The sequence below is a fragment of the Euprymna scolopes genome, chromosome 27 (assembly GCF_053919585.1).
Source record: "Euprymna scolopes isolate OS-2025 chromosome 27, ASM5391958v1, whole genome shotgun sequence".
In the NCBI taxonomy this organism is placed as follows: domain Eukaryota; kingdom Metazoa; phylum Mollusca; class Cephalopoda; order Sepiida; family Sepiolidae; genus Euprymna; species Euprymna scolopes.
This window is the reverse complement of record NC_136508.1, coordinates 85,778,844-85,806,202: the sequence shown is the minus strand read 5'-3', so window position 1 is coordinate 85,806,202 and position 27,359 is coordinate 85,778,844. Positions and strand designations below refer to the sequence as shown.

Genomic DNA, 27,359 nt, shown 5'->3' with positions numbered 1-27,359 from the left:
AAGAGTATATGCACAAAAAGAAAGAGTATTGACATGATAATCATTGGTTTCTGTATAACAAAACAGATCTATAAAAAATGTACTTAAATTTTAACATGCTGGAGGAGTTGTTTTGCATGAAAAATAAATATTTAAATCTTGGAATGTAACTATACTGTTATCCTTTTATATACATATATTAGTGTTGGGGCGATTAATCAGTAGTTTTATTTTTTTCAGGCCATTTACACGGAATCGCCTGAAAAATGAAGAACCACATTTTATTTTCTTGTGGATTAACATAGTTTGCAGAATTCTAATAATAATTTTATTTCTTTCACAACAAAAAAGTTATAATTACGAATTGGCAAGAAAAGGAAAACGCGTATAATTTGTTTCAATTTTTTAATGTAATCACCTCCAAAAATTTTTTCATCGTATTCTCATAAAAAAATAAAATCTTATTGGAGCGAGGGGACTTATGGTAGCTAAAGATCTTTATCTACACATTATTATTAGCAGTAGTAGTAGTAATAGTAGTAGTAGTTCATTTTCTTTTTGGAGTAAAACAAATCAATCTAATAACTGATCAAATCTAAATAATTAGCATAAGAAATATAAACATTCTTTGACATAAGTCACAGAATAGTTCACCCACCCACCCACTTGAAATTCCCATGTTACAAATTTTTTTTAATAGTAACATTATTATTTAGAGAATTATTTTAATATATAAACGAGGATTTTCTAAACTATTCTCTTTCTACACCGTTTTATGTAATCATCAACTATTTACCATTATAAAAAAATTTAAATATCATTAAGAACAAACTTTGCAAACCATGTCTCACAAATTTCAATCAATTACAAGGAAAACATTTGAGAAAAATATTTAGAAAGATTTACACATGTAATATATGCCCCACCTAACCCCAGTGTACATTTTACATTTTGCAGAAATACAGAAATTAAAAAGAAATCTTTTTTTCAGCAACAGATGACCCATTAAATTATCGCCCTATTAGCCTCCTCCCACTTTTTGCCAAAATATTTGAGACCTTAATTAACCATGCTCTAGTCCAGCACCTTACTTACCTTACCAGCTAAACTTCTGACCGACCATCAATATGGATTTAGACAAGCCCGTTCCACGGCAGACATCCTCACTGTAATCTCTGAACGCATATACCATTCACTGGACAAAGCGGGAGAGGGCAGAGCGGTAGCTCTAGATATATCTAAGGCTTTTGACAGGGTATGGCATGAGGGTCTCCTCAGGAAGATTAGATCTTACGGTATCACTGGTAGAATACTTAACATAATTAAATCCTTCTTAGATAAGAGAAAAATCCAGGTTGTCCTCGATGGTCGTACATCTAAAGAATATGATATAAATGCGGGAGTGCCCCAAGGATCTATCCTTGGACCTCTGCTGTTCCTGATATTCATAAATGACCTCCCCGACAAGATTGCCTCTGAGATGGGTATATATGCTGATGACACCACACTCTATAGCAGGCACGACAGGAAAACAAACGAACATATATCTAAAGTAATGGCAGAAACACTAGAGGATGACCTCCAATCAGTAGTGGAATGGGGACAAAAATGGATGGTAACGTTCAATGCCACCAAGACAAAACTGGTTTCATTCAATAATTACAAGAAACCTTCTCTACCACCTATAGCAATGGCCAACGACTCTTTATCTGAGAATACGTCTCTCAAGCTCCTTGGCCTAACGTTCACAGGAAACATGAGTTGGAACAATTACATCGAGGGCATTGCCAGGGCCGCTGCAAGGAAGGTGGGCTCTCTCTACCGTGCTAGAAAACTTTTAGCACCCGAAAGCATCCTGTACCTCTATAAGGCCACTATTCGCCCATGTATGGAGTATTGCTGTCATATTTGGGCCGGTGCATCGGCTACTAGTCTCTCGCTCCTTGACAGGGTTCAAAAGAGAGTCGCAAATCTGATAGGCCCTAAACTGGCATCTAAACTTCAGCCTCTGTCCCATCGTCGAAACGTTGCATCCCTCTGCCTGTTCTACAAGTATTATAATGGTGAATGCTCTGAAGAACTGCAAGCACTTGTGCCCCCACGACGTGAACACCCTCGACAGACCCGACAAGCTGCAAAATCCCACCCCCACACTGTAGAGATCCCTAGATGTAAAAGATCTTTCTACTCCAGTAGTTTCTTCCCCAGAACTGCTAGACTTTGGAATTCCATTCCAGGTCACTGCTTCCCCAACTGTACTGACATGCATAAGTTCAAGTGCAACGTGAACCAACATCTCGCTGCCCTAATCCCTACATAGTACCCCAGTAGATGTTTCCCCTGATAGTAGCCCCCTACACCAAAGTGGCAATGTGCCTTGTTTGGGGTGAAAATGTAATAAAAAATAAAAAATAAAAAAATTGAATATTGAGAAAGTTTAAAAGAATCAGAATCAGTACTTGAATCAGAACGAGGAAAAATTTTGGAACAGTCCCTTCACTAATATATATATATATTAGCTGTACTTATCCAGCATTCCCAGGAGTCATTATATTTTTTTAACAATGCTTTTTTGTTGTTTTTGTGCAAATTATTTTTTTATAAGATTCTGAATGTTAATTTAATCACTGTAATATTTGATCATTAGATTATTAATTGAACAAAATTGTTATAAAACCATAATGTATTTTATCATGGCAACATTATTTTTTTTCTATTTATTAAATTTTAGTAAATAAATAACTGCTAAACCTTTTAATAGATAAATAACTTCTAAACCTTTTGATAGATAAATAACTTCTAAACCTTTTGATAGATAAATAACTTCTAAAACTTTTAATAGATGAAATTTGTTAAAAATTTAAAGCTAGAAACAATTTTCTATTCTTAAATTTACTTTTCAGGAACAACCCTTTTCATTGTAATAAATGAAGGAATCTAATTGATTTATAACCAGTTATGTATGAATACTAACCTACAATTAAGTTCCAGAAAATAAACAAAGATAAACATAGACCTTAAAAATGATGGACTGACTAGAGGGAAGGGAGGGACGAGTTATAATCTTCCTTGGTTTTATGCATTGCAAATTTTTTATGATATAAATTAAGAATGCATATAGTAAACAAAGATATGCGCATAAAAAAACGAAGTATTGTTTTGCTGTGTGTATATAAGAAGAAACTCTAGAATAATATCGTTCATAAAAAATTATAAAACAAGTGAAGCAGGCATGGCCCCCCCGTGAATGCACAGTGAAGGAGGCATAAAAAAATGACTAAGGTCAGTATTCCCCTCCCCCTCATTTAGCCCCAAAAATCTCCAGGGGACGTGAAATCCTGGTGAAAATGAACAAACGGTGCAGTTTTAGGCCTTAACATATGTAAATTTGAGTTCTGCACCATGCAAAAAAAGAAATAAGTCCATTTGCCCCCCACCCATTTAGCCCCAAAAGTCCAAGGCCTTAACATATTTAAATTTGAGTTCAGCACCATGAAAAACTGCTAATAAATATACATACACAGAAAATTTTGGACAAATATGGTAAAATAGTCCCCAAAATGGAGTGTTTTTATTAGCCCTAAAAGAACCCCTGGGACACACCCAAGAGTTATCACAAAGTATAGACAAACAAAATTATATAGTAATCAGTTAGTTTCAACTTTTCAGAAAGTTTTATAAAAATCCAAGGCATCAATTTTTTAATAAACATAAAAGTGTCAATTTTAGCCATTTTAACCCAAAAGGCACCCCTGAGGGAAACCTGAGTTTTCCTGGAAAATCCGTTCTGTTACTTTTTTACTCATATCATGTTTAATGTTTGTGCAAAATTTTTAAAAATTCCAAGGCGTAATTATTGAGAAAAGTGTGAACGGACAAGGATGAATTTACAGATCCACCCTCCTTTCGTTGGAGGACCAAAAAGCATAATTAATATTGTTTGATTAAAAAAAAAAAAAAACTAATTCAGAAAGTTCAAAATGTATTCTTATTTGTGTGTATCTTTATAGTAAAATCCTATTTGTTTTTAACAGCAAATTATCAAGTGAAAGGCATAATATTAATATAGTGGAAAAGTTAAAAGTTTAATATTTATAATTATAGCCAGAGGTAAAATGTAGAACAAAAGAAAAAATATCAATTTATACATTTCATTTGCTACAAGAACATAAATATGCATTCTTTCACCCTTAAATTTACAGCTATCATGGTAAATAGGTTTTAGAAGGAAAAGTTAGTACTTAGTAATCATGAGAAATATATTGGTGAATATCTAATTTTTTTAAATATAATTCATTATCTAATATCAGAAGATAAAAACAAAAATGCAGGAAATTCTTTTTATCAATTTTGTAAGCAGCTGATTTTGTTTACATCATAAATGAAAAACGATCTCAGTCTAATAAACTTATTTTTTATTGATAAGATCAATTTATAATGGATGAGAATTCAAATGCAGAGAAAGTATATCTGATTTTTGAAGATTCTGAGGCTGTTCAGAAATTTTGTTACCTTGAGTCTCTCAGGCATGCATATACAAAGTTTGAAGTGAAACCTAGTCAGTAACGGTTTAGGACATGTATTACATCAAGAGAAATGATATGAGAATGACACAATGAATGTATAATACAAGTCTTAAACACAAGCTTAGATTTAAAGACCTTAGAGGAAGATTGAATTTGTACAGTATATGTAAATGTGTACAGAACAGGAAAATTTGATAATCTGGCCACATTAAACGAATGGTTGGTTTGATTGGTTGGTTTATTTAACCTATTGAACTTCGTTGGTTCATTTAATGCTAAAGATCGTTTTGATTGGATTCATTTGTTTGAAAGTGGTTGTTTGTTTATTTTTTTTTGTTTTGTTTTTTTTTTAATGGGGACAATGCTTTTTGTTTTAATTGAAATTTTTTGGAAAGTCTTAATGTTATATTTTTTGGTATAGTTGGATCTCTCTTAGAAATGAGAGAATGTTGTCTGTACAGGTGTTTTTAAAAATGTCTTTCATATCATTGGATTTTAGGTGGCGTAGGCTCCACATTCTACAAAGATATGTTTTATTGTGTAGGTCTTCTGACATGTTAGGCATTGTGGTGGTTGCTCTTGCCTGAGTATGTAGGAGTGAGTAAGGGTTTTTTTGTTTGTTTTTTTTGTTTTTTTTTACAAGGGTGTCACCACTTATCAAGGCCCAGAGGCCACTCTAGGATAAGGGTTAATAGGTATACATTAGTCATTGTGATTTTCGCATAGTAAACAGTGGGAATTTTGTAACTTGGATTACTTAGGGGGACGATTCAATTAGAACTTGTTCACATTGAACTTTTTCTTTTTTTCTTTTTTTTCATAGGTATCAACTCATTATCAAGGCCAAGAGGCCACTCAAGGATAAGGGTTAAAGAGTGTACAGTAGAAATTGGACAATATAATAATCATTAGTAATGAAAATTTGTTAAATTTGATAACTTATATGGAACGGCTCATCAAGAACTTATTTACGTTAGACTTGTTTAGGTTTGTGTGGTCAATGTGTGTTCTGGCTATAACCACTTGTTCTTTTCTTGATTTTTGTGGGGATGCTCCCCATTCTCCCAAGGTGGATTTAATCTGGAAGAGCTTGTTATTTGTGTTATTCCAGCGGCGTTCCCATTTTGCATGAAACAGTTTATTGGTTTTGTATTTTAAGTCTGTAAAGAATATTGATGGTTTTAGGGTTTCGGTTTAAAGCTGATTTGGCTGCTAAGTCTGCTCTTTCATTACCTTTCACTCCGATATGGCTTGGAATCCAGCACATGATTACCTCTTTGTGGGTATTCGTTGAGTTTAATCTGTTCAATAGTTTGGTGATTGGTGGGTTCTTGAGCTTTATATTATTCAATGATAATAGAACAGAGAGCGAATCTGAAAAAATTATAAATTTCTTGTACTTGTTTTTGTTAGGATGTTGAGAGCAAGGTTGATAGCACACACTTCTGCGGTGAAAATGGAGCTTTCAGTTGATAGTGCCATCAGGTGAGTGGTTCCATTCAGAACAGCTGCACATGCTGTCCTGTTGTGGTCCTTAGATCTATCTGTGTAGATGTGCAGATGATCGTTGTAGTCTAGAAGACTGTCATGGAATTTTTCTTCGGAAATTTGCTTAGTTCGAAGATCACTTTGGGTTTCCAACATGGGATTCCAGACAGAGTATGTTCACGGATATTTTTGGTTGTTATCTCTGATTCTTGTTTTCCTTTGTAGGTTGAAACATTTTATAGCTTTTTTTTTTTGCTTCAAATAGTTCACTATATCTTGGATGGAATGTGGCATTGTATGCATGATTTTAGTTTAGTAGAGTATTTGGATCAAGTAAAGATTGGATACCCCGGTAGCAGAAGACAAAGATAGGCGCACAATTTAAGTGACACCGGTTGTTCGACCTTGACATTGCCGTTGGTTGGTTGTAAACACGTCAAATAGACATGTTCGTATGTTCGTGAGCAAGATTTTTTAAAAACATTTACAAAACTTTTTACGATTTAAAAGAAAAAAATATATATTTACAAAACATTTTCTTTAATATTAAATATTTACAAAACTTTAAAGGATTAAAAAAAAAAAACTTTTCTATTTATGCAAAACTTTTTAATGTAAGTAATAAAACGAATGCATTTAAACTAAATATATTTAAACAAATGGGTGTCTTTCTGGGTGCACTTTTTTTATATATTTACAGAACTTTTTAATAAAACTATTAATAATAATAATAATAATAACAACAATAATAATATAAATAAATGATAAATTTTTACGACGTGCCCCAGCATATTATAAACACTCCAACCTCCTTATGTTAAGAACGGCTTTCAGAATAACACTCCCAACCTCAAACGCCTTTATTAACATGGGGAGACTGTGAGGTGTTTATTCCGGAAGCCGTTCTTAACATGGGGTGGTTGAGGGTGTTTATACTATGTTGGGCACATCATAAAATAATACTAAATAAATAAATAAATAAATAAACCGACGTTATAACTGAGAATTTCGGATGATGTCAATTAAAAAATACATAATTTAAAAAAGAAATTAAATGAAATTATTATAACCAAACTTTTTAATGGCAAAACAAATATAGACTTGTTCGGATTTTTGCGACCAAGCTTAACTTTTATGTACAGTGTGTGTGTGTTTATCTTTCTTTGTGCGTTTTTAATACAATTCAATATTTATTTAAAGTGCGATGTATGTAGGTGGTCAGTGGAGGAGAAATCCTTCTAGACTGAGGCAATTTTTATGCATAACAAAATTACAAGTATAAATAATCGAGATTTAAAAAAAATACATTTTATTCACATATCTTTTTATAACTTATTTTTATAAAGATGAAGTGTAGTATCACAAGATACAAATCTTTTTATAATTTTCATTTTTATTTAAACAAAAAAAAAACTTGCTATTTGCTTACTTCTCCATAAAAACAAAGTACAAGTAAGTTTAGCGTCACAAATTTTCCGTTTCTAATGTTTTTGTAATTAACATAGCTCATTCTTTTTATTTTCTTAATTATTATTATTAGTAGTAGTAGTATTAAAGTTCTGTGATAAAATAAAAAAATAATAAAAAACCGCACTCAGAAAGACACCCATTTATTTTAATATATTTTGTTAAACTTACATTCGTTTTGTTACTTACACAAAACATTTTGTGTAAATAGAAAAAAGTTTTTTTTAATCCTTAAAAGTTTTGTAAATATTTAATATTAAAGAAAATGTTTTGTAAATAAATATTTTTCCTTTTAAATCGTAAAAAGTTTTTGCGAACATTCGACCATGTCTGCTATTTGACGTGTTTATAAACAAAAAACGGAAATGTCAAGGTTGAACAACCGGTGTCACTTGAAATGTGCACCTATCTTTGTTTTCTGGTACCGGGGTAGCTAATCTTTACTTGGTCAGAGTATTGGGTAGCTAATTTATGGCTCCTTATATCTGTTGGTATCTCATTGGCCTCTGTGTGTAGACTTTCCACAAGGGACGTCAGAGCCCTCCATGGCAGATCGGTTGAGTGTCTTTAAGCAAGTCCTTATAACCGACTGATAAATAAAGCTTCCATAGTCAAGTTTTGGTCTGATCAATGACCAGAAGGGTTTTTTGATCTGCATCCCATTCTGTGTACATATATATATATTATACTAGCAAAAGTACCCGTTGTTGACTGGGTTCAAAAACAGCCTACAGAAAATGGACTCTGATTTATGACAGTATGATGGGTTATGAAAAGAAAGGGTTGTAAATTTGGGTTGAATTTGGGGGTATCAAAACCAAAGCAAAATATGATGAAAGTAAAAATAAAATAGATAAACCCCATGATTTATTATACCATAACTGTTCACACTGAAACACTTATCACGATATTCTGTGGATCTATATTAAACAACCTTGTTAAACATTGTGCCATATTTCCATTCTATGGAGATCAGGTGTGAACGAACACCCCAAAATTTTATTATACCATATTTCTTCAAACTGAAACATAATTATCAAAGTATACTTACGCAGACAGATGTGAAAAGTCTTTATAAAAGTTTGTGTCTATTTCCATTCTATGGAGGCCAGGCGCGCGAACACAGACCCCACAATTTTATTATACCATCCCTATTTAAGTTAAAACATACTTATCAAAGTATTCTTATGTACATCTGTATCAAAAACACTTGTAAACGTTTTTTTTTTTTTAATTTTTAAATTTTTTATTTCCATACTTTGTAGACCAGACGCGAATGCAGACCCCACAATTTTAATGAACCACCGTTCTGCCAAATCAAACATACCCATTCCTATGGCTCGATACATCTTCTATCATATGTAATCAGTTTTTTAAAATAGTCAACCATATAGGAGCCTATTCATGAACAGACACACACAGACATTCAGCTTTATATATATATATATATATATATATATATACATACATACATACATACATACATACACACAAATATATGTATGCTTAAATGACATATTTTGTTGTTGTTTTTTAGTCGTGCGTGTCCGATTTTTGTCCCCTCAAATTTGTTTTTGTGACTCTTGATCTGGAGGTTGAACGTGATCTGTTTATTTTACTTTTTATTTCCTTATTGGGTGAGGTTTTGTGAAGTTCTTTTGGAACCCATTTTTTTCCCCTCTCTCCGTAAGAGGGGTTGTTTTTATAGATGGCGCCATTTCTTGAGATTTAATGTTTTTTGGAGTTGGGTTTTAGTTTGGGAGCTTTGTTCTGTTTTGGTTATAATCTTTCTTATTGTTGTGGGGTACAAATCACCCCTATTTCGGAACTAAGTGGAATCAACCAGTCCTATGAATACCACTAGTTTCAGAGACTAAATGGAGACATTCATACCATGTTTAACTGCATAATTATTTTATACACTTTACACTACTTCTGGTGTCTTTCATTTGTAACCTCCAGCACGGGTCTACAACAACTGGCTGACGAAGAAAAATTCAAGAACTTCCCGGATCAATCTACAATAATTGCTAACAACAACTGAATGACGAATATTCGGACAACATATTCACTAAAAAAAAAAAAAAAAAAAAAAAAAAGTCATTGGATTTGACGACCAAAAGGATTCAAGAAAAAAGAACACACACGGATATTCGTAAATTTTTTTCCATACACTCGAGGGAAATTCGAAACTACCAGAGTATTTATTTTTCAAAAGTCTGGTGAAGAACGGAAAAAACTACTTGTCTATGTTGGAAAAAAAAAAAAAAAAACAACATTCGAGCGTAAAAATCCATAAACATGATATAAAGAACACTTCAGAAAAGGACAACAATGCTTGCCGAAAAAAAGGATTTTACAAAGACGTCGTCAAAGTCTATCTTGCTGTTAAAATAGCTACTAAAAGCATAAACTACGAGTTGAAACAGTACTCCAGACAATTGCGTTTAGAATTATTACTACTGAATTAGCGAGACCAAGTTTCAGTAAGTACAAAAAAAAAAAAAAAAACTTCTTTTCCATCCCTATAAAATTGTAATGCTGAAAAAAAACTTTGTCATTCTAAAAAGGATGTGTTGATAATACGTTGTACAGTTAAAAGTCATTAGCGTTGGAAAATTTTTTTAAAAACTCCTGCGAAAGTAAATGCAATATTTTATTTGATTAGATTTTAATCCGATTAAAATAAACTTTTCACTGGTCGATGGCACTGCACGTCGAAGAAGAAAAAAAAAAAGATTTCGCTAAGCACGACAAAGAAAGTGTTAACAGGAAAAGGACATTTTTTTCGCACAGAGATGAAAAGGAATAGCCAATATTAAATAAATGCTATAAACTCTCTTTCACAGATAAGTAACTTTTTCTTTTTTAAGGAAAAAAGAGGGAAAAAAATGTGTAGGATCAACAAGGAATTGAACCCAGTACTTACACGTTATGAAAATTGAAAAATGACAAACGAAATCTACTGCGTTCAGTATAAATGCAAATGCTGAATTATTTTCTCAGAAAAATTGCCACACAAGAAATATATGAAAGAAATATTCGTTAAATAACCAGGTACGAATTTTGTAATGGTTTTTGTCTATAGAGTTGGTACTATAGGAAAAGTAAATCAACGAATTGTGTTGTTTCTGAAAAAAACTCATTTTGTCATTAATTCCAAAAAAAAAAAAAAATGTGGACGATTTTGGAAATGGTGAAATTCCAACAAAGTCAAAACAATTAGAACTTGAAAAAAGATTCTGAGAAGAGCATTTGGCAAGACAAGAGAAACAATTGGAAATTTTGAAACAAAATGAAGAGAAACAGTTAAATTTGATGAAATATCTCGAAGAAAAACAAGGAAGAGAAAAGAAAGAAATGAACGAACAAATATTGGAAAAACAGTTAGATTTAATGAAATTCTTTAAGGAAAAACAGGAAAGAGGAAGGAAAGAAATGAATGAACAAATATTGGAATTGAAAAAATTACATTTTGAGCAACAAAGTCAGTCAAATAAAAAATGGATTTGATAACGCAAGTTTTAGTGAATAAGGACATCAGAGAAGAAACCAGCACAGCTTTTTCCCAAAATAGTCAGCTATTGATACATTTCACTATGCTCCTGAGGAAGACCTAATGTTTGAGGCATATTTCAGAAGATTTGAAAACCTTTATAAAATTTATTGCAGTGCATGGACAGATCTAAAGAAGGTTCGTTTATTGCTACAGAAGTTAGATACATCTGAACATAAATTCGTGGACTATATTTTACCAAGAAAAACCAACGAATTGTCATTTGACGAGGCAGACAAACTATTAATGGAGTTATGTTGTCTAAAAAGAAGCCTTTTTCATAAAAGATAGAAATGCATGAATCTTACCCATAAAGAGTCAGGACTATACAACTTTTGTGTCTATAGTTAATAAGCACTGTGACGATTTCAAATTGTTGTCATTAACGGCGGAAAATTTCAAGTGCATAATATTCACACAAGGTTTGATAGCCACAAAAGACGCCAATACAAGACACTGTGCTCTAAATAAATTGGAATTAGAACTTGATTTGACGCTTCAGAAACTGGCTGAAGATTGTCAGTGGTTCGTGGCAATGAAGCAAGATTCCGAAAACATAGAGGAAGCAGGTATCACTCACATTAAAAAAATATACTTAAAAAATAAAGGACACCCGCCCGCCAGCAATTACCAATGAAGAGGAAAAAAGAACCCTTCACAAAATTATCAGGATAGACAAAATCCTAAGACCCCTCATAGCAAATGTGGAGGACCTCCTGGGTACAATGCATGTCAATACCAAAGGAAAATAACATGTGACCTATGCAAGCGAGCAGGGTACAAGACCTGATATTGCAGAAAAAAAGTAGCAAAAAAGAGCCGACGTAAAAACTGCAAAAATGGATTCTTCACCAACAGAGAACATAAGGAAATATGTTACGGTGAGAATCAGAAATAAAGTAAAACTGCAGCTCGATTCAGGGTCGGATTTATCAATTATAAATTTTCACACATGGAAGAGAATAGGAAAGCCCACGATGACAAAGACGAATAAAGTCACAAGATCGGTAACTGGTGAAAAAATAAATTTTGAGGGTGAGCTAGTTATGTGTCACTAAAAAGAAACACAAAAAAGCTAAAAGTTTTCATTCTAAGGGACGCAACAAACTTATTCAGAATTGATTGGATTCAGGAATTTGAATTATGGGACTCGCCAATGAGTGATTTTTGTCACGAAGTCGAAAACCTAACAACCGAAGCGGACAAACTCAAAAAGGATCTCAAAAAATCTTTCCCAAGTGTTTTCTCCGAAAAGCTTGGATGCTGCACAAAAATAAAGGCAAGATTCAAATTGCTGGACGAAGCAAAACCAATATTCAAAAAGCCACGGAGCGTACTGTTCGCTTTGAGGGAAAAAATTGAAAAAGAATTGGGAAGAATAGTTAAAACTGGGATTTTAACCACTATTAACTATAGTGAGTGGGCAGCCCTCACTGTATACGTAAAAAAAAATCTAAAGAGATTAGGGTGTGCGTGGACTTTTCGACCGAATTGAATGCGGCGTTCAAGGACGATCACTACCCGCTACCAAACCCAGACGAAATATTCGCAAAGTTAAATGGCGGAAAACATTTTTCAAAAATAGACTTAAGTGAGGCGTACCTACAAATACCAGTAGAGGAAGATAGCTTGAAACTTTTGTGTATCTCAACGCACAAAGGACTTTATAAATTCAATAGATTAGCATTTGGTATAAAAGTAGCACCTGCAATTTTCCAACAGGTAAGTGATACTTTGCTAAGCGGTTTGGATTCTGCAATAGGCTATCTGGACGATATTCTTATGCGTAGTCAAAATGTTGAACAACACAGAGATCATGTATTTCAAGTGTTTGACAGAATAAAAGAATACGGCTTCACATTGAAGGAAGCAAAATGCGAATTTTTTTTGGAACAAATTAAATACCTGGGTCATATTATAGATAAGGGCGGGAGGAAACCTGATTTAGACAGGTCCACAGCTATAAAAGACATGCCAGAACCTCATAATGTAACTACATTGAAGAGTTTTTTAGGGCTCGCAAACTATTACTTAATAGTAGTAGACAGTTTTTCAAAATGACCTGAGGTAATTCAATGTAAAAGTCCAACGACGGATTTTGCAATCAGTGTTCACAAATTGTACGCTAGGTTTGGTGTGGTTGATTGTCTAGTGTCAGACAATGGCGCACAATTCACTTCAGCAGATTTTAAAAGCGTCTGCGAGGATTTCCAGGTTAACCACATAACGATGCCAACCTATCATCCCCGATCAAATGGTCAGGCAGAGAGGTTTGTAGACATACTGAAAAGAGCCCAGAAGAAGGCTAAAGAAATGCCTTCAGAAAAGGCACTACAACAGTTTTTACAAGTTTACCGAATTATGCCAAACGAAAACACTCCATCGAAGAAAACTTCAGCCGGTCTTCGAGAAACTTTTGCAAAACCGGTGAAACCGCCAAATACTATAGTTCCTAAAAAGAGGATTTACCTGGTGAAAAGGTATTTTTCCAGGTACACCAAAAATAATAGTACGATGTGGGAACTAGGAAAGGTCCAGAAAAGGATCGGCCGGATGGTCTACATTATCGAAGGTCCAAGATTTACGCACAAGAAGCATTTAAATCCAATTCGGAAACGTATAACAGATGACGAAAGACAACCTCCTGCTGAACAAGAAGTAATGGACCAGATATATGACACGTTCAACTTGGTAATACAAGCAGCTGGACAATGTCGGTCCTCCAGGAAAAGGAAAATGACAGACCTGATAGAGATCAACCCCAGGAAAAAGAGCTATACGATCATCCCAGGAGAATGCAAAGCTTGGGATGGGAGGGTGTTGTGGGGTACAAATCACCCCTATTTCAGAACTAAGTGGAATCAACCAATCCTATGAATACCACTGGTTTCAGAGACTAAATGGAGATATTCATACCATGTTTAACCGCATGCTACGAACACGTTCCTCTCATACCACTTTAGTGGCTCCTGTATTCTTTATGATAAATACATATATTTTATACACTTTATACTACTTATGGTTTCTTTCATTTGTAACTCCTAGGGTCTACAACAGTTATGTAGTTCTTATATTTCATTGATTATTTTTGTGAAGACTTCGATTTTGATGTTGGAAGAGTTTTTTGTCGTATTATAATTCAGGTCAGAGGTAGATTGTATCTTTATTTTTGTTATATCAGCGTATTTTGTGCTTTCTGCAAGTTTACGGGCTTTTTGAATGGTCTTGTTTTTTGTGTTTTATTTTAGGAATTTCTTTTTCTTTTTTCCATTTTTGGCATTCCATTGAATTTGCGCTACAGTCTAAATGACAGTTAACGCATTTTGTTCCTTTTGACATTGTGTATCTCATTATCTCCACATCTCATGCAGATTGGGGGTTGTGTACACTGGTCTCTATGGTGTTCGTATTATTGGCATTTATGACACCGGAGTTGATTTGGAATGTAAACTTCAGTATTTATTTTTTCATATCCTATTTTTACATTGTTAGGGATTTGGTAGTGTCAAATGTTGAGATGTATGTATTTGTGTTGATGGTTTCACCAGTTCTTTTATTTGAATTCTTTTGACATCAATGACATTTTGGTTTTTTAGATTGTTTTTGATTTCTTTTAAAGGGCACAGTGATAGTTCAGGACTCCTCATCATGGCTTTGCTAGTATTCAATGTTTTATGGGGGTAGGTTTTGATTTTTTGATCGTCAAAGTGTTTCCATTTGGAGATTTCCGTTACTTGTTTTTGGTTTGTTATTTCTATTAGTAATGTGCCATTTCTTAGTTTTTTTTTTACTGTTTTTGGTCTGATTTTGTCCAATAGGATTCTTTCTATTTTGAATGGAGACATTTTAGTCATTGGCACTCCTTCAATTGCTTCTATAACAATGTATGTAAGGAAGGTTTGGTTTTTGGTTTTGGTTTCTGAGTCTGAGCTTGTAGGATCTGTGATTTCGCTGTGGTTCTTTTTTTTTTTTTTTTGAGACTTGTTGTAGGCCATATTGGAAGTTGATTGATTTTTCATCTCTCGTGCTCCCCACCCACCGTGGAGGTGTTGGGAGGGGGGTGGGGGAATGAATCCATTCGCCTCAACAGCAACAGGGATACAGGAGGGGGTATACTCTTCTCACTGGTGGATCCAAGCACCTGTATTTTGTCCATTTTCACTAAAAGTTTTAGAGCCTCTTTTTAGTAAGAATATCAATTTTCCAGTCGTGTTAGATCCATTTGTCTAGAAATTTGACTGACCCATGAGCCATAGCTTACAAAATCTGTTTATTGTATAATGTGGGGAACATGAGTGTATTTTCTTGTTATGTTCGTCAGATTTAGAGCTGGAAGTGACCAGCCGATTGATCAGAGCGGGCCTTTCTGACTGCCCGTCTAGCTGAGGTAAGGACCAGTGTGTTGGGAAGGAGAGGAACTCATTTCTATCCTCTACAACCCTCAACCACCAGGATTCCGTTCCAAGGTGTCATGGGACACCACCCAAGGCAACTACGCCAAATATATGATACCTAACTACGCCAAATATATGATACCTAACTACGCCAAATATATGATACCTAACTACGCCAAATATATGATACCTAACTACGCCAAATATATGATACCTAACTACGCCAAATATATGATACCTAACTACGCCAAATATATGATACCTAACTACGCCAAATATATGATACCTAACTACGCCAAATATATGATACCTAACTACGCCAAATATATGATACCTAACTACGCAAAATATACGATACCTTACTACGCCAAATATATGATACCTAACTACACAAAATATATGATACCTAACTACGCAAAATATATGATACCTAACTACGCAAAATATACGATACCTTACTACGCCAAATATATGATACCTAACTACACAAAATATATGATACCTAACTACACAAAATGTTCACTAATTTAACATTTCATGAATTCCCCAGAAATAAAATTCTGCAGACTTCTTCTCATTTTGATTTTTTTTTTTTTTTTAATGGAATTTGCATGAAGCTACTTGGTGCAAAAAGTTTGTAAAATAAAAAAAAAAATACTACTTTATGGTTAAAAGCTAGTGAACACTAAATTTTAGATGGATAGATCTAAAAAAGTTCTTCCTCCTTTGTCAGAAATATTGCCTATGGAATCTGAGAATTAAAAGATCAAATAAGAGAAATGACAGTTACAAGCTAACACACTTTTTACTCACACTTGTTATATTCATAGTTTCAGCCAATGTAACCTCTTTAGATGTATCTTTTCAAACATGAAAATCTTTGACTAAATAACAAAATTTCAAACTCAATCCTTTATTTATAGGGTTGATAATTGTTCCATCAGCTATGACTGGTCAGAAGAAGTTATTTAAATGTTATTCTTAATTATTATATCAAACGAAATGAGAATGATCTACCCTCATTTGATTAAATTGAAGGGCCCAATTCAAAATTCCTTATAAGTTCTGGAGTTCAAAAAGATGCACCTAAAGAAGATTAGAGGTTATGTCGGTTGAAACATGAAGACAATAACCAAGAATAAAAGTCAAAATTATACCAATTATAAACTCTCAAAAATTCTGAAACAAACTTCTACTTAAATGTTTCAATATAAAAATCAGGCAGTATTGAATAGAAAAAAACAAAAAACAAATAAAGAGCAACAATGTTTATGTTTAATTATATATATATATATATATATAAAGATTAAAACAGAAACCAGAAAATGTATAGTAATTTAATATAACTTGACCCATCATTTTTCTTTTGTTTTAATTGTCTAATAATCACTCACCTGGCCAAATTTGAGTTGAGCTTCTATGCAATTTGGAAACTTGTTAACAACTTCACCAAAATGAGTTACAATATTTTCAAATTCTTCAGCAAAATTGTTTAACAAAGCCGTCCGATGCTCTGGTGAAAAATTAAAAAAAAAATTTTTTTTTAAATCAACAATTGTATCCACTTAACTTGTTCATCATTATGCCACAGCATTTAAGGCTTAGATTCTAAGCCAACCATTTGCAATAGAAAAAGATGGCTACTTCTTCAGAAGTAGAAAGAATGCAACAAAACAAGTACTTTAAAAGAAACATTCTTCAAAACATCTTATGTGGGGTGCAGTTTGCTGTTTAAATTGAATGAACATAAACTTTCTAACAAATCTTTAGCAAGAACAATGTTACAAAAATTATCACACTTTTACTGGAATTATTACAGATGGGTACAAGAAAACCATTAACTGTTCTTATGAAAAAGCACACATTTAATTTAAATGGAAAACTGCACACACAAAATTAAAACTAAGAGGTTTCATTTTGATTTAAAGTAATTTCTGATCCAAAAATATTTTTTAATAAAAAAAAAACAACTGAAGATTGTAACAATTTCACAAACAAATGTTACTTGAATTCACACCAATCGATACGCATCTGTTTACGAAAATCAAACATTTTCAATTATAAGCCCAGATGATCTATAATATTGTAGGTTGATTTCCTGAAGACTATTCCATTCTAATAATATTAAGCAAGCAGTGACAACAGCATGAATACATCAAAGACTCAATGTTCTATCCTTGTTCTTTGCACTTGTTCCCGTTTGCAGTTTTTTTTTTGTTTGTTTTTTTTTGTATTTTGATTCTTTGATTTATTTATGACTTCTGTCCAGCAAAGTGGTTTTCAAACAGAGAGGAATCCCTTTCTCTTAAGGAGAATTTCAAAGAGAGAATATCAGCACCACAGATTAACAGATACAAACTAGAAACAATGTGCTAATGAAATGTTACGTTGGATTTTCTATCTACTTATCAAATGCGATTATCTTTGTATTAGTTTCTGAATTTTTGAGATAATGATTGGTTATTTATGTTATTAAGATTCATTGGACTACTGTTCTCATCTCGAGTGCCATCGAAAATGACACTCAAGATGAGAAAAATAGTCCAATGAATCCAAATAATACAAATAACCACTCATTATCTCAAAAATTCAGAAACGTGATATCAATTCAATACGAACCCAAAATATTACAAAAATGGAAATATCGAAAAACTTTACCAAAAACTGACTAATGAAAATGACACTGAGAAAAGTATTCCGATGAATCCAAATAATACGATTAGTATTAGTTATTAATATTAAGGACGAACTAATCCAAATCAGTTTTATTTCAAAGGAGTAAGAAAACTTTAGTTGCCTCACCATTTTGAATCAATTACAAGGAAAACATTTGAAGAAAAAATAGACTTTTGTAATGTACACGTCCCAAGTGTATTTTTACGTTTGCACACATTGCATTTTTATGGTAATTTGAAAAAATAAAAAATTAAAAATTAAAAAAATCAGCAAATCTATAATTAGATATTTTGAAATTTAAAAAGCATTGGAATTAGTAATTTAGAACAGAATTGGTAGTTGAATCAGGAACAAATATTGGAATCATTTTATCACTTGAAATAAAACATGTTCATTTTATAGAAAAACAATGGAAACGAAAAAAAAAATCAACAATGCCTACCTGCAAGACATTTATAAACATAGGCATGCGCAAAATCTGGGCAGATTTCTGTACATTTCTGGTAATCTTCGATACTTTCCTCACATCGATCTTCGAACATCAGTTGCTTAAGAAAAGGAACAAAATAAAATGTAAGAATTTTTTTTAGAATTTGTTCCATCACGGTTTATCAACATTTGTAGGTTTTCTTCTTTTGATATCTTTCATTCGAAATGAAAGAAGTAATGGTCATTTTGAAATATCAAAACCTATTGTAAGGCTACACATTGAAAAAATAGTTACAATCATTTATCATTATCTACAGCAGAGAGTTAAAGTTTAAACTGTTGAAATCCATCTCTAATTTACTTGTAATGATATAGCATTTTCATTTTACACAGGATGGCCGTTTTCCAAAAATGAAATAATTGCATTAAAAAAAAAAATGTTGAACTCAAATAGCAACAGGAATTTTAATTTACATAAGAAAAAAATAAATATAACTGATTTGTTTTTTAAAAACATCTAATGATTTGGGGAAGAAAGGGGAGGTCTATTTTTTTTTTAATGAAACATTTTAGGATTTTCTGGGATGAGGAATGACATCTAATTATGTTTTTTTTTTAACATTTAGATTAAATATTGTTTTCAAGTTTGACAAAGATTTCCAAATTTGAAAAGATGCAACTACAAAAGGTTTTAGGTTTACAAAACATTATGAAAATAATGATGAGGATAGTAAAGGTAGGCTTGATAAGAGGGGAAATTTGAACATGTCGGTTGTAGATATTACTTATGGCAGTGACCACTATCTTACACTCATTGATTGTGGTCCTTTGCGATTTGCAATATGGAGGTCTCCATGTCGGCAAGATTCACCAAGTATTGTACACCAGTTGGAGTCCATATTTTATGAGCAAGGCTCACCAATCGAAATACTAACGGACATTAGTACTGCATTTACCAGTCAACACTTTCGCCAGTTCCTGCAAGACTGGAGTGTGTGTCTGATTACGGTGTGTCTCCGAACCAGGAGGAAGTGGTGTAGTTGAGAGAAATCACAGAAGTGTGAAAACCATTACAGCTAGGAAACAATGTTCCGTATCAGAAGCAATTTACTGGTATAATGTCATGCCAAAATACAGGGTTTCCACATCTATGGCACCGTCCAATGCCATATACACCTGCGACGTCTGCATACAAAGTGTGGACTATGACCAGCTCTGACTCTTAAAATATTTATAATTTTAATCTGACCTTGTCATCTGACTCGGAATGAAATTACACAAAAAGGAAAAATTCTGAACAAGACTGGCACACTTTTATAAAAATATACATTTCAATTACTTCCAATTAAAATTACTAAGTTAATATTCTGGGGTTTATTCAAAATAAATGGAAATATTTGTTTTTCTTGTATGTTTCAGGACTGTCAAGTTGGAGTGAACATAAATTTATTACTTTAGGAGTCTCGTCAGTGAAAATTGAAAAAAAAAAAAAAAAATGTGAAAAAATCATATGTACATTAAAATAAATTAACTCACAGAGACTTGTAAAACATGCCTATCTTCTTTAAACTCAAAGCAGTATAAAGAATATATACACTGCGTATGAAATTATTAACGAGTTTACATTTTTTTAAATATTTAAGGAACGAGTGAATAAAAATCGATGAAACTTTGAGAAAGTGCTTACAATACTATTCAGCTACTCCAGTCAGAAAATAAAAGTAGTATTAGCGAAACTATGGAAGAAGATAGGAATATGTTGATTTCAGTGTGTTAAGTTATTAATGAGATTGAGAAAAATAACACAATATACCCATAACTTCTTGTTTGAAATAATTTTCAAACATTAAGTGAACTAGGAAAAATGTTTAGAACACAATAACTACATAGCAATTTCTATGTTGACATAATTAGTAGGGGATATGCGATCCTTTTTTATGAATGAGTTGTAAAAGACGTTGGTCTACAGAATTAGTCAAATTTATGATTTCGTCAACAGTTATTCCTCGCGATACCTCTTGGAGAGCATCCCACAACTCATCTTTGCTCTTAAATTGGTATCCACTTGCATAGAGGCATCGCTTCATAATACTCCAAAGGTTCTCAATTGGGCTTAAATCTGGTGAATTTGCAGGTCATTCCATCTTCCATAGCCCAGAGAACCCCAGTTGTTGCAAATACTCTTTGCTTTTGTTTGCTGCATAAAAATAATGGTTCTTCTGAACGTCAACCTTTGATTGTTCAGCCATGGTTGAAAGTGCTCATTCAGAAAGCTATGTAAGCATTTGACATCATTTTTACGCCTTCTGGGGCTCTCCATGGGCCAACTAAAGTACCTCCGATACTCCCAGCCCAAATCATTATCCCACCACCACCTTGTTGGTGCCTTAAAACGCTGATGACGATGTCGTCCATCTAGGACCCATCAAGAGTGACACGCACTTCATCTGTGAACAAAACTTTGGATAAATCTGTTTTCATGTTGTCCTCTGCTCATTTCAATCGGTTTTGTATGTGATGTTGCTTTAATGGAGGCTTTGTCACGGCTTAACAGACTTTACCACTTCTTTCAGAAGGTGACATTGAGTACTTTTATAGACATTCTTCAATCCGGTTTGGTCAAAGACTTCTTGACTTATCTGCCCAAGGTTCTTAACAACTTCAGGTTTAATTTGGAGAACGGCATGAAACAACTCTAGATTTACCTTTATCAGCTCTCTTACGTACCTTTGTAGGGTCCTTAACAAAGTTCTTCACAGTTTGATGGTACCTTCCTATCATTTTCGATATTTCGAGGATCGTTTTACCTTTTGCTAGCTGTTCTGTAATAGTACTCTTTTCAGAACTACTCAAACCACCCTTAAGGACCCATTTTATTGACGAAACAATCTGCCTTGTTAATAATTTGACACCTCAAATACCGTGGATTCAGCAATTACAATGGCAAGTTGCTTACATTGCGCAGAACAGTACGAAAATTTCACAGTACGCGCAGCTCGTCATTACCAACGTTTCCAAAGCTTTTGATACAAAACTATCTATAAGTTTCTGAAACTGGTAAAAAAATGTTATCTTGTTAATAATTTGACACACAGTGTAGTAGCAGATGGCTCATGACCAGTTAGACAAACTTTGTTACAGTGTGTAAATAGATAAATATTGATAAATACATTGATGGATAAAAGAAAAGTAAAAGATAAGACAGGTTCAATCAACATTTTAAAAACCTGTAATAAAAATCATAGTAACAAAAATTAAATAGAGATGAATTTTCCAACCCTTCGCCTTTTATGTGAAGAGGGCAGTACAGAAAAAAAATAAACTTGGATTATGTACTAGAGATAAATAGTAAATCCACTTTTTCTGGATTAGAGAACTTGCATACCTGCAGAGTCAAGAGACAAAAGACCTACTTTTTGACGAACCCAACATTCATAATAGATTTTGGTTGTTTAATTTTATACCATATCAACCCCTTTTTTGGGTCATTTAACGTCAAATAGTTATTTTGGTAAAAGTTTTTACGCTTCAAGTCATATCTTCAAATATTTATTCATGGTGTTTAGTTTGGTTGTTTGATTTGTGGCTTTACAGAACATAATTGAGTTTTACAAAGAGAAAACATAATTTTCTATTTATATGCTATGATTTATTCACTAGTGTTAAATTATCACATTTCAGATAACAATGAAAATGATGCCTCCATTCAGTCTCGAAAGACAAAGGATACCCCTTGTAGGGCCAGCTGTGCTAGTAATTGTGAAGCAAGGGTTGCACAATCTCCAACCACACCTCTCCTGAATCGGCACTGTTTGGGTTCAGTGGCAAGAAGTCCAGGATGACTGGAAGCAATGCAGAGATAAGCGGAGAGCACATACAGCACCTAGAAGTCCCAAATCATCACCCATTTAGTACTGACCAGGTTCAACGTTATTTAACTTCAATAATCCAGCGGGAACCATTGTGTCAATGTTATTATGCCATATTATGTTTACATATCACTGACAAATATGTAAACAATTCTTGAATTCCATAAATAATTACTTTCACCAAGGCAGTTATGTTTGCAGTTGAGTTTTTATTTGTTTGTTCATTGCGTACAATCTAGTGCCTACATTGATTGACCAATTGTCACCAAACTTGGTTAAAGTATCGGTCATGGTCCAACTTACAATCAACTTAATTTGGGGTTATCAAATTCAAGAAAATTATAGACTTGCCATGTTGCCGCCAATGAAGTCCTAGATTCTATGACCTTAACCTTTGAAATTTTATGACCTTAACCTTTGACAACGATAAGTTTGAATATGGTTGAAATTTGGATGAAATTTAAACAGCAAATTTTTTTCAGATCAAGTTGATGCTTTTTGATGCAAAATGACAGGCTGATCAGATTTATCAACATTTCCATTGCAAAACAATACACAGAATTAACACTTTTGCCAATCCTTAAATTGTCAGATGAAGATATGCCGTCTAATGACTTGTATTCTTGTTATCAATAAAGTTCATCTTTTATCTAAAATCCTTTCCTTCTCTTATTCTGTTCACACAATAAACTTAAAAGGAATGTCAGCATCAGACAAAGCCCAACTCTTTGCCAAGAACGTTGCAGCTAATTCTATCCTATGCAACCAAGGCTGCCAACCCCTGTATTTTCTCCTGTATCAGAAAACACGCTATGCGATATACAAATATCTGTGTGTGATGTTGCCAAGCTAATCAAAAACCTTGATTCCAGTAAAGCAACTGGCTCTGACGGCATTCCAATTATAGTGCTCAAAAAGCTTCAACCAATCTTCATCAAATCTCCACACTAACGTAAGGTACTTGCAATAACCCTTATCCCTGAGTGGCTTCCGGGCCTTGATAAGTGGTGACCACTGTGTAAAAAAAAAAAAGAACTAGCTCCCATACTTACAAAGCTATTTAAGCATTGTCTTAAGGAGAATTGCTTCCCAGCATCCTGGAAAATCTTATCTGTATGCTCTGTATTTAAGAATTCAGGTGATCTGTCATCTCCCTCTCAGTACAGACCAATAAGTTTCCTGTGTGTCATGAGTAAGTTACTGGAATCTATGTTAAATAAAGAAGTAGTCAACCACCTTAGCAAAAATAACCTTCTTAGTGACATCCAATATGATTTCTGTTCTGCTAGATCTACAGCAGATGTGCTTATGGTTATATCTCATAGGATTAGCGAATCTCTTGACAGAGGCTTCCTTTCTAGGGCAATTGCTCAACATATCAAAGGCCTTTGATAGGGTATGGCACAAAGGTCTACTTCACAAGATCTCCAGCTATGGTATAGCTGGAAATGTCTTCTCGGTTATTAAATCATTTCTCTCTGATAGGTTCAGAAGAGTGGTGGTTGATGAGTAGAAATCAGAAGCTCATAGTATTAATATTGGAGTCCCTCAGGAGTTCATCCTGGGTCCAACTCTCTTCCTGATGTACATCAACGATCTTCCAAATCACATCCTTAGATAATTCGTAGATATTTATGCTGGCGACACTACCATTTATGACAGCACATCAAAGGCTGTAAACAACCAAATCTCCTGATCTGAAATGGAACACGTACATCAAATCCATTGCCAAAGACGCTGGAAAAATGGTGAGATCCTTCTCCCACTCTAGTAGATATCTCACTGCTGATGCAATTCTCTACCTATATAAGAGCCAGGCACATCCAAGGATGAAGTATTGTTGCCACATCTAAGCAGAAGCTGCTAGAAAGTCCTTATCCTGCCTTAAAACAGTTCAAAATAGACTTCGTAGGGGGATGCTCTTTTCTCTTCCCTGCAACCTCTTTCTCACAGAAGAGACATTGCAAGCCTGTTTCTGCTTTATCATTATTTTCATGGCAAGAGTCCATCTGAGCTCCAATTTATGGTCCCCACATGCCAAACTTTCACAAGAAACACTCATCTAGCTGAAAACACTATCAATAATTTCCCCCCACTCTTTATCCCTGTCTAAACCTAAATGTAGATTCCATGAACAAAGCTTCTTTCTTAGAACTGCATGCCTGTGGAACTCTCTTCCATTTGCCTGCTTTCCAGCTGTCTACAATATGGTCATCTTCAAGTCCAATGTAAACAAGTTCTTGATGAGCCATCCCCTTAAGTAATTCAATTTACCAAATTTAAACTACTAACGATTCCTATAATATTGTCCCATTGACTACGGTACACTCTTTAACCCTTATCCTCGAGTGGCCTCTGGGCTTTGATAAGTGGTGACTCCTATGTGAAAAAAAAAGTACAAATATCAAATATTGCAATTCTTTAAAGAACTATCAAGTCATACAAATCTGTATGACACATCTTAAACTTAAAAGCGAAAGAAAAGAAATTGATGCGTGAGAATATATGCACTTGATGACCTTAAAATTGATAACCTGTTTGTACTTGATGAGTTAAAGGTCAAATTCAATATTGCTAATTATAAAGCATGGCACCAGTGAAGGACAAATTTATTAAACTTATCACATTCAGTTTAACATCCTTTATGCATAGTTGACATGCAATAGCTGGCTTTAAAAATTGACTTTCAAAACAATCTATCTCTGACCAAGTTTTTATTTATCCCAAATCCGTTTTTATCACTTCCTTTCATGTCTTCATCAGCTTTTCTTATAAACTTGACCTGCTGCCTTAATTGTTCTACATCTAACTCAAGAACTCAACTATTCTTTCAACGGGGTCAAACTATCAAAGTGTTCTGTTCTGCACACATCTCCGAATACTGTTGAGAAACTAGCAAAAGATGCCACAAGAAGCATATTTTTGCTAGCCTGGGAGGATGGGATTATGATGAGCAACGATACACTACTCTACACCCCTCAAATGGAGGAAGTAATGCTTCGGAGGATGGTGTAATGACCACAAAACATTAAACTATGCCTACTCCCAGAAAAGGAAGGTAATGCCTAGGAGGTTGGACTCCTGACAACAGAAAAGATACTGCACTAACCCCTTCTCCCCTGAATTAAGCATCAAAAGCTAGTACATTTTTCTGAAATAGTAAACTGAATTGCATATTAAAAGAAAAAAGAAAAGTGTATTTGTTAGCAGAAATGATAGTTATGCTTCCAGACAAATAGATACCAAATCTCTATTAGATTTGAAAAAAATATTGACACTAAAATGGTTTCCTCTGGATTACTGAAAGACAACTTGCAACCTAGGCCTTATATAGAGGGGCCTGCTATTTAATTTGCAGAGAATATCAGTCTTACCTGTCCTCTGTGGAAGTAAACATCTACATTGTCTGGATCAACATTAACAGCCTCATCATAAATATCCATCGCTTCCTGTGACAAACTTCGCTGACCATAACAATTAGCTTTCTTTATAAGTGCGTTTGCTTTCACCTGTGAGAAAATAAAATGGAGAAAAATTATAGGCAGAAAAAAAATAAACAATTTTCATTTATTTTATTATAAAGTTTTAAAAAGAAATAAACAGAAAGAACAAAACCATTGTTGGATGAATGTATAATCCTCAGAGGATCTTTGCCCATTTTAGTTCTACATTACTGCAGATCTGATTAATCAAATGCTTTAGATGATTACTGCAATTTTTTTCCTTCAATGCTCGTGATATTGCTTTCAGGATCTCTTCCGAGAACAGAGCCAAAACCAATTCATTCTTTTTTCTTGATAATCTTGATGTCATTTCAAAAGCAAAGAGTACATACAGTAATCGAAATCAGTTTGGAAGTCACCATCTTTCATAAATAAGATCACACCAACTAAAATAGGTGTCAATTTTTTTTCAAAGGAAAACTGGAATAAAATGAGAATTGTTCAGTGATAAATAAATGATATATCCTCAAGGTCTAATTTAGCAAGCCTGTTTGTTTCCTATCAAGATGTGATCAAAATGGGAACTGATCTTGAATCATCTTTTTGGTGCCAACATACATTTACACGTATTAATCTTGATTCTATGCACATGTCTGATAACATTCATGCAGTTAACAGTTTAGGCTCCAGTGCACAAAGCCAAAATAAAACTCAATCAAACACATGATACTGTTTAAGCAAAAGCATTTAAGCAAAATAGTTCCCTCATGTAACTGCTACATTTTCATGAACTCTTCTGATGATGAGGTCAAAGTTGATTGTTCTTTTTTTGATAATGTTCATGTCATTCCAAAACCAATGAGTTTCTTTAATTTAGGTCATCATACAGCAATCAATATGGGTTTTGCTGACCATAGTTCTAAAACAGTCATTTTCAAATACAGAGATCCAGCATTTATTTCCCAAGTCTGAAAAGTGTTAGCATGTTTTAGGACAAATTTTAACTACACACTTCTGATAATAATCTTCCCCTATTTCTCAAGCTATTCCTCATTGTGCATGTGAAATTTAACACAAAATGATCCATCATTTCTGGGCCATTCTAGCTTTGTAGAGCATTTAACAAAACAATATTTTCTGTAAGAGAAAAATTCTGAATTTTGTTTAGCTGAATGGGAAAAAAAAAAAATAATTACCCTAACACTAATTCTAAATTTGAGTGACGAGCTCTTTAACAAAGAAATTCTCCCTTAATCATATTACTAACTCTAAGTCCGAGTGGTAGCCTTCACCCAAACCAAATGCACAGAATGTATGTTCCATGACAAAAACAATGTTAACCAACCTAAAATTCATAAACAACACTGATCACCCACTTAAAATTCTAAAAAAGTACTATTTTTTTTTCTTCTGTCTACAAAATATTTTAGGGTGTGTTCACACCATCACTTAAAAATAAAAAAATATTTTTAAATAAGGTAAAAAAACTAAAATATTGAGCTTCAGTTACATTCTCCACAAAAAGTTACAAT

The 27,359-nt window shown here is 33.5% G+C and overlaps 2 protein-coding genes across 3 annotated transcripts in view; one reads left to right on the top strand and one right to left on the bottom strand.

Annotated features, from left to right (window-relative positions):
- The window catches only part of LOC145248963 (uncharacterized), a 437,400-nt gene extending 414,097 nt beyond the window's left edge, over positions 1 to 23,303 (top strand). Inside the window, exon 3 of the transcript XR_013863436.1 lies at positions 22,197 to 23,303. The gene's annotated coding sequence lies outside the window, so the exon portion shown is untranslated. The remainder of the gene's footprint in view (positions 1 to 22,196) is intronic.
- Positions 1 to 27,359, bottom strand: part of LOC145248962 (mitochondrial import receptor subunit TOM70-like) — a 172,932-nt gene that overhangs the window by 72,811 nt on the left and 72,762 nt on the right. For both annotated transcript variants that reach the window (XM_080110770.1, XM_080110769.1), the window contains exons 7-9: positions 25,759 to 25,893; positions 18,529 to 18,634; positions 16,805 to 16,923 (exon numbers count right to left, since the gene is read on the bottom strand). In XM_080110770.1, coding sequence (XP_079966896.1) covers positions 16,805 to 16,923; positions 18,529 to 18,634; positions 25,759 to 25,893 — 360 coding nt within the window. The remainder of the gene's footprint in view (positions 1 to 16,804; positions 16,924 to 18,528; positions 18,635 to 25,758; positions 25,894 to 27,359) is intronic.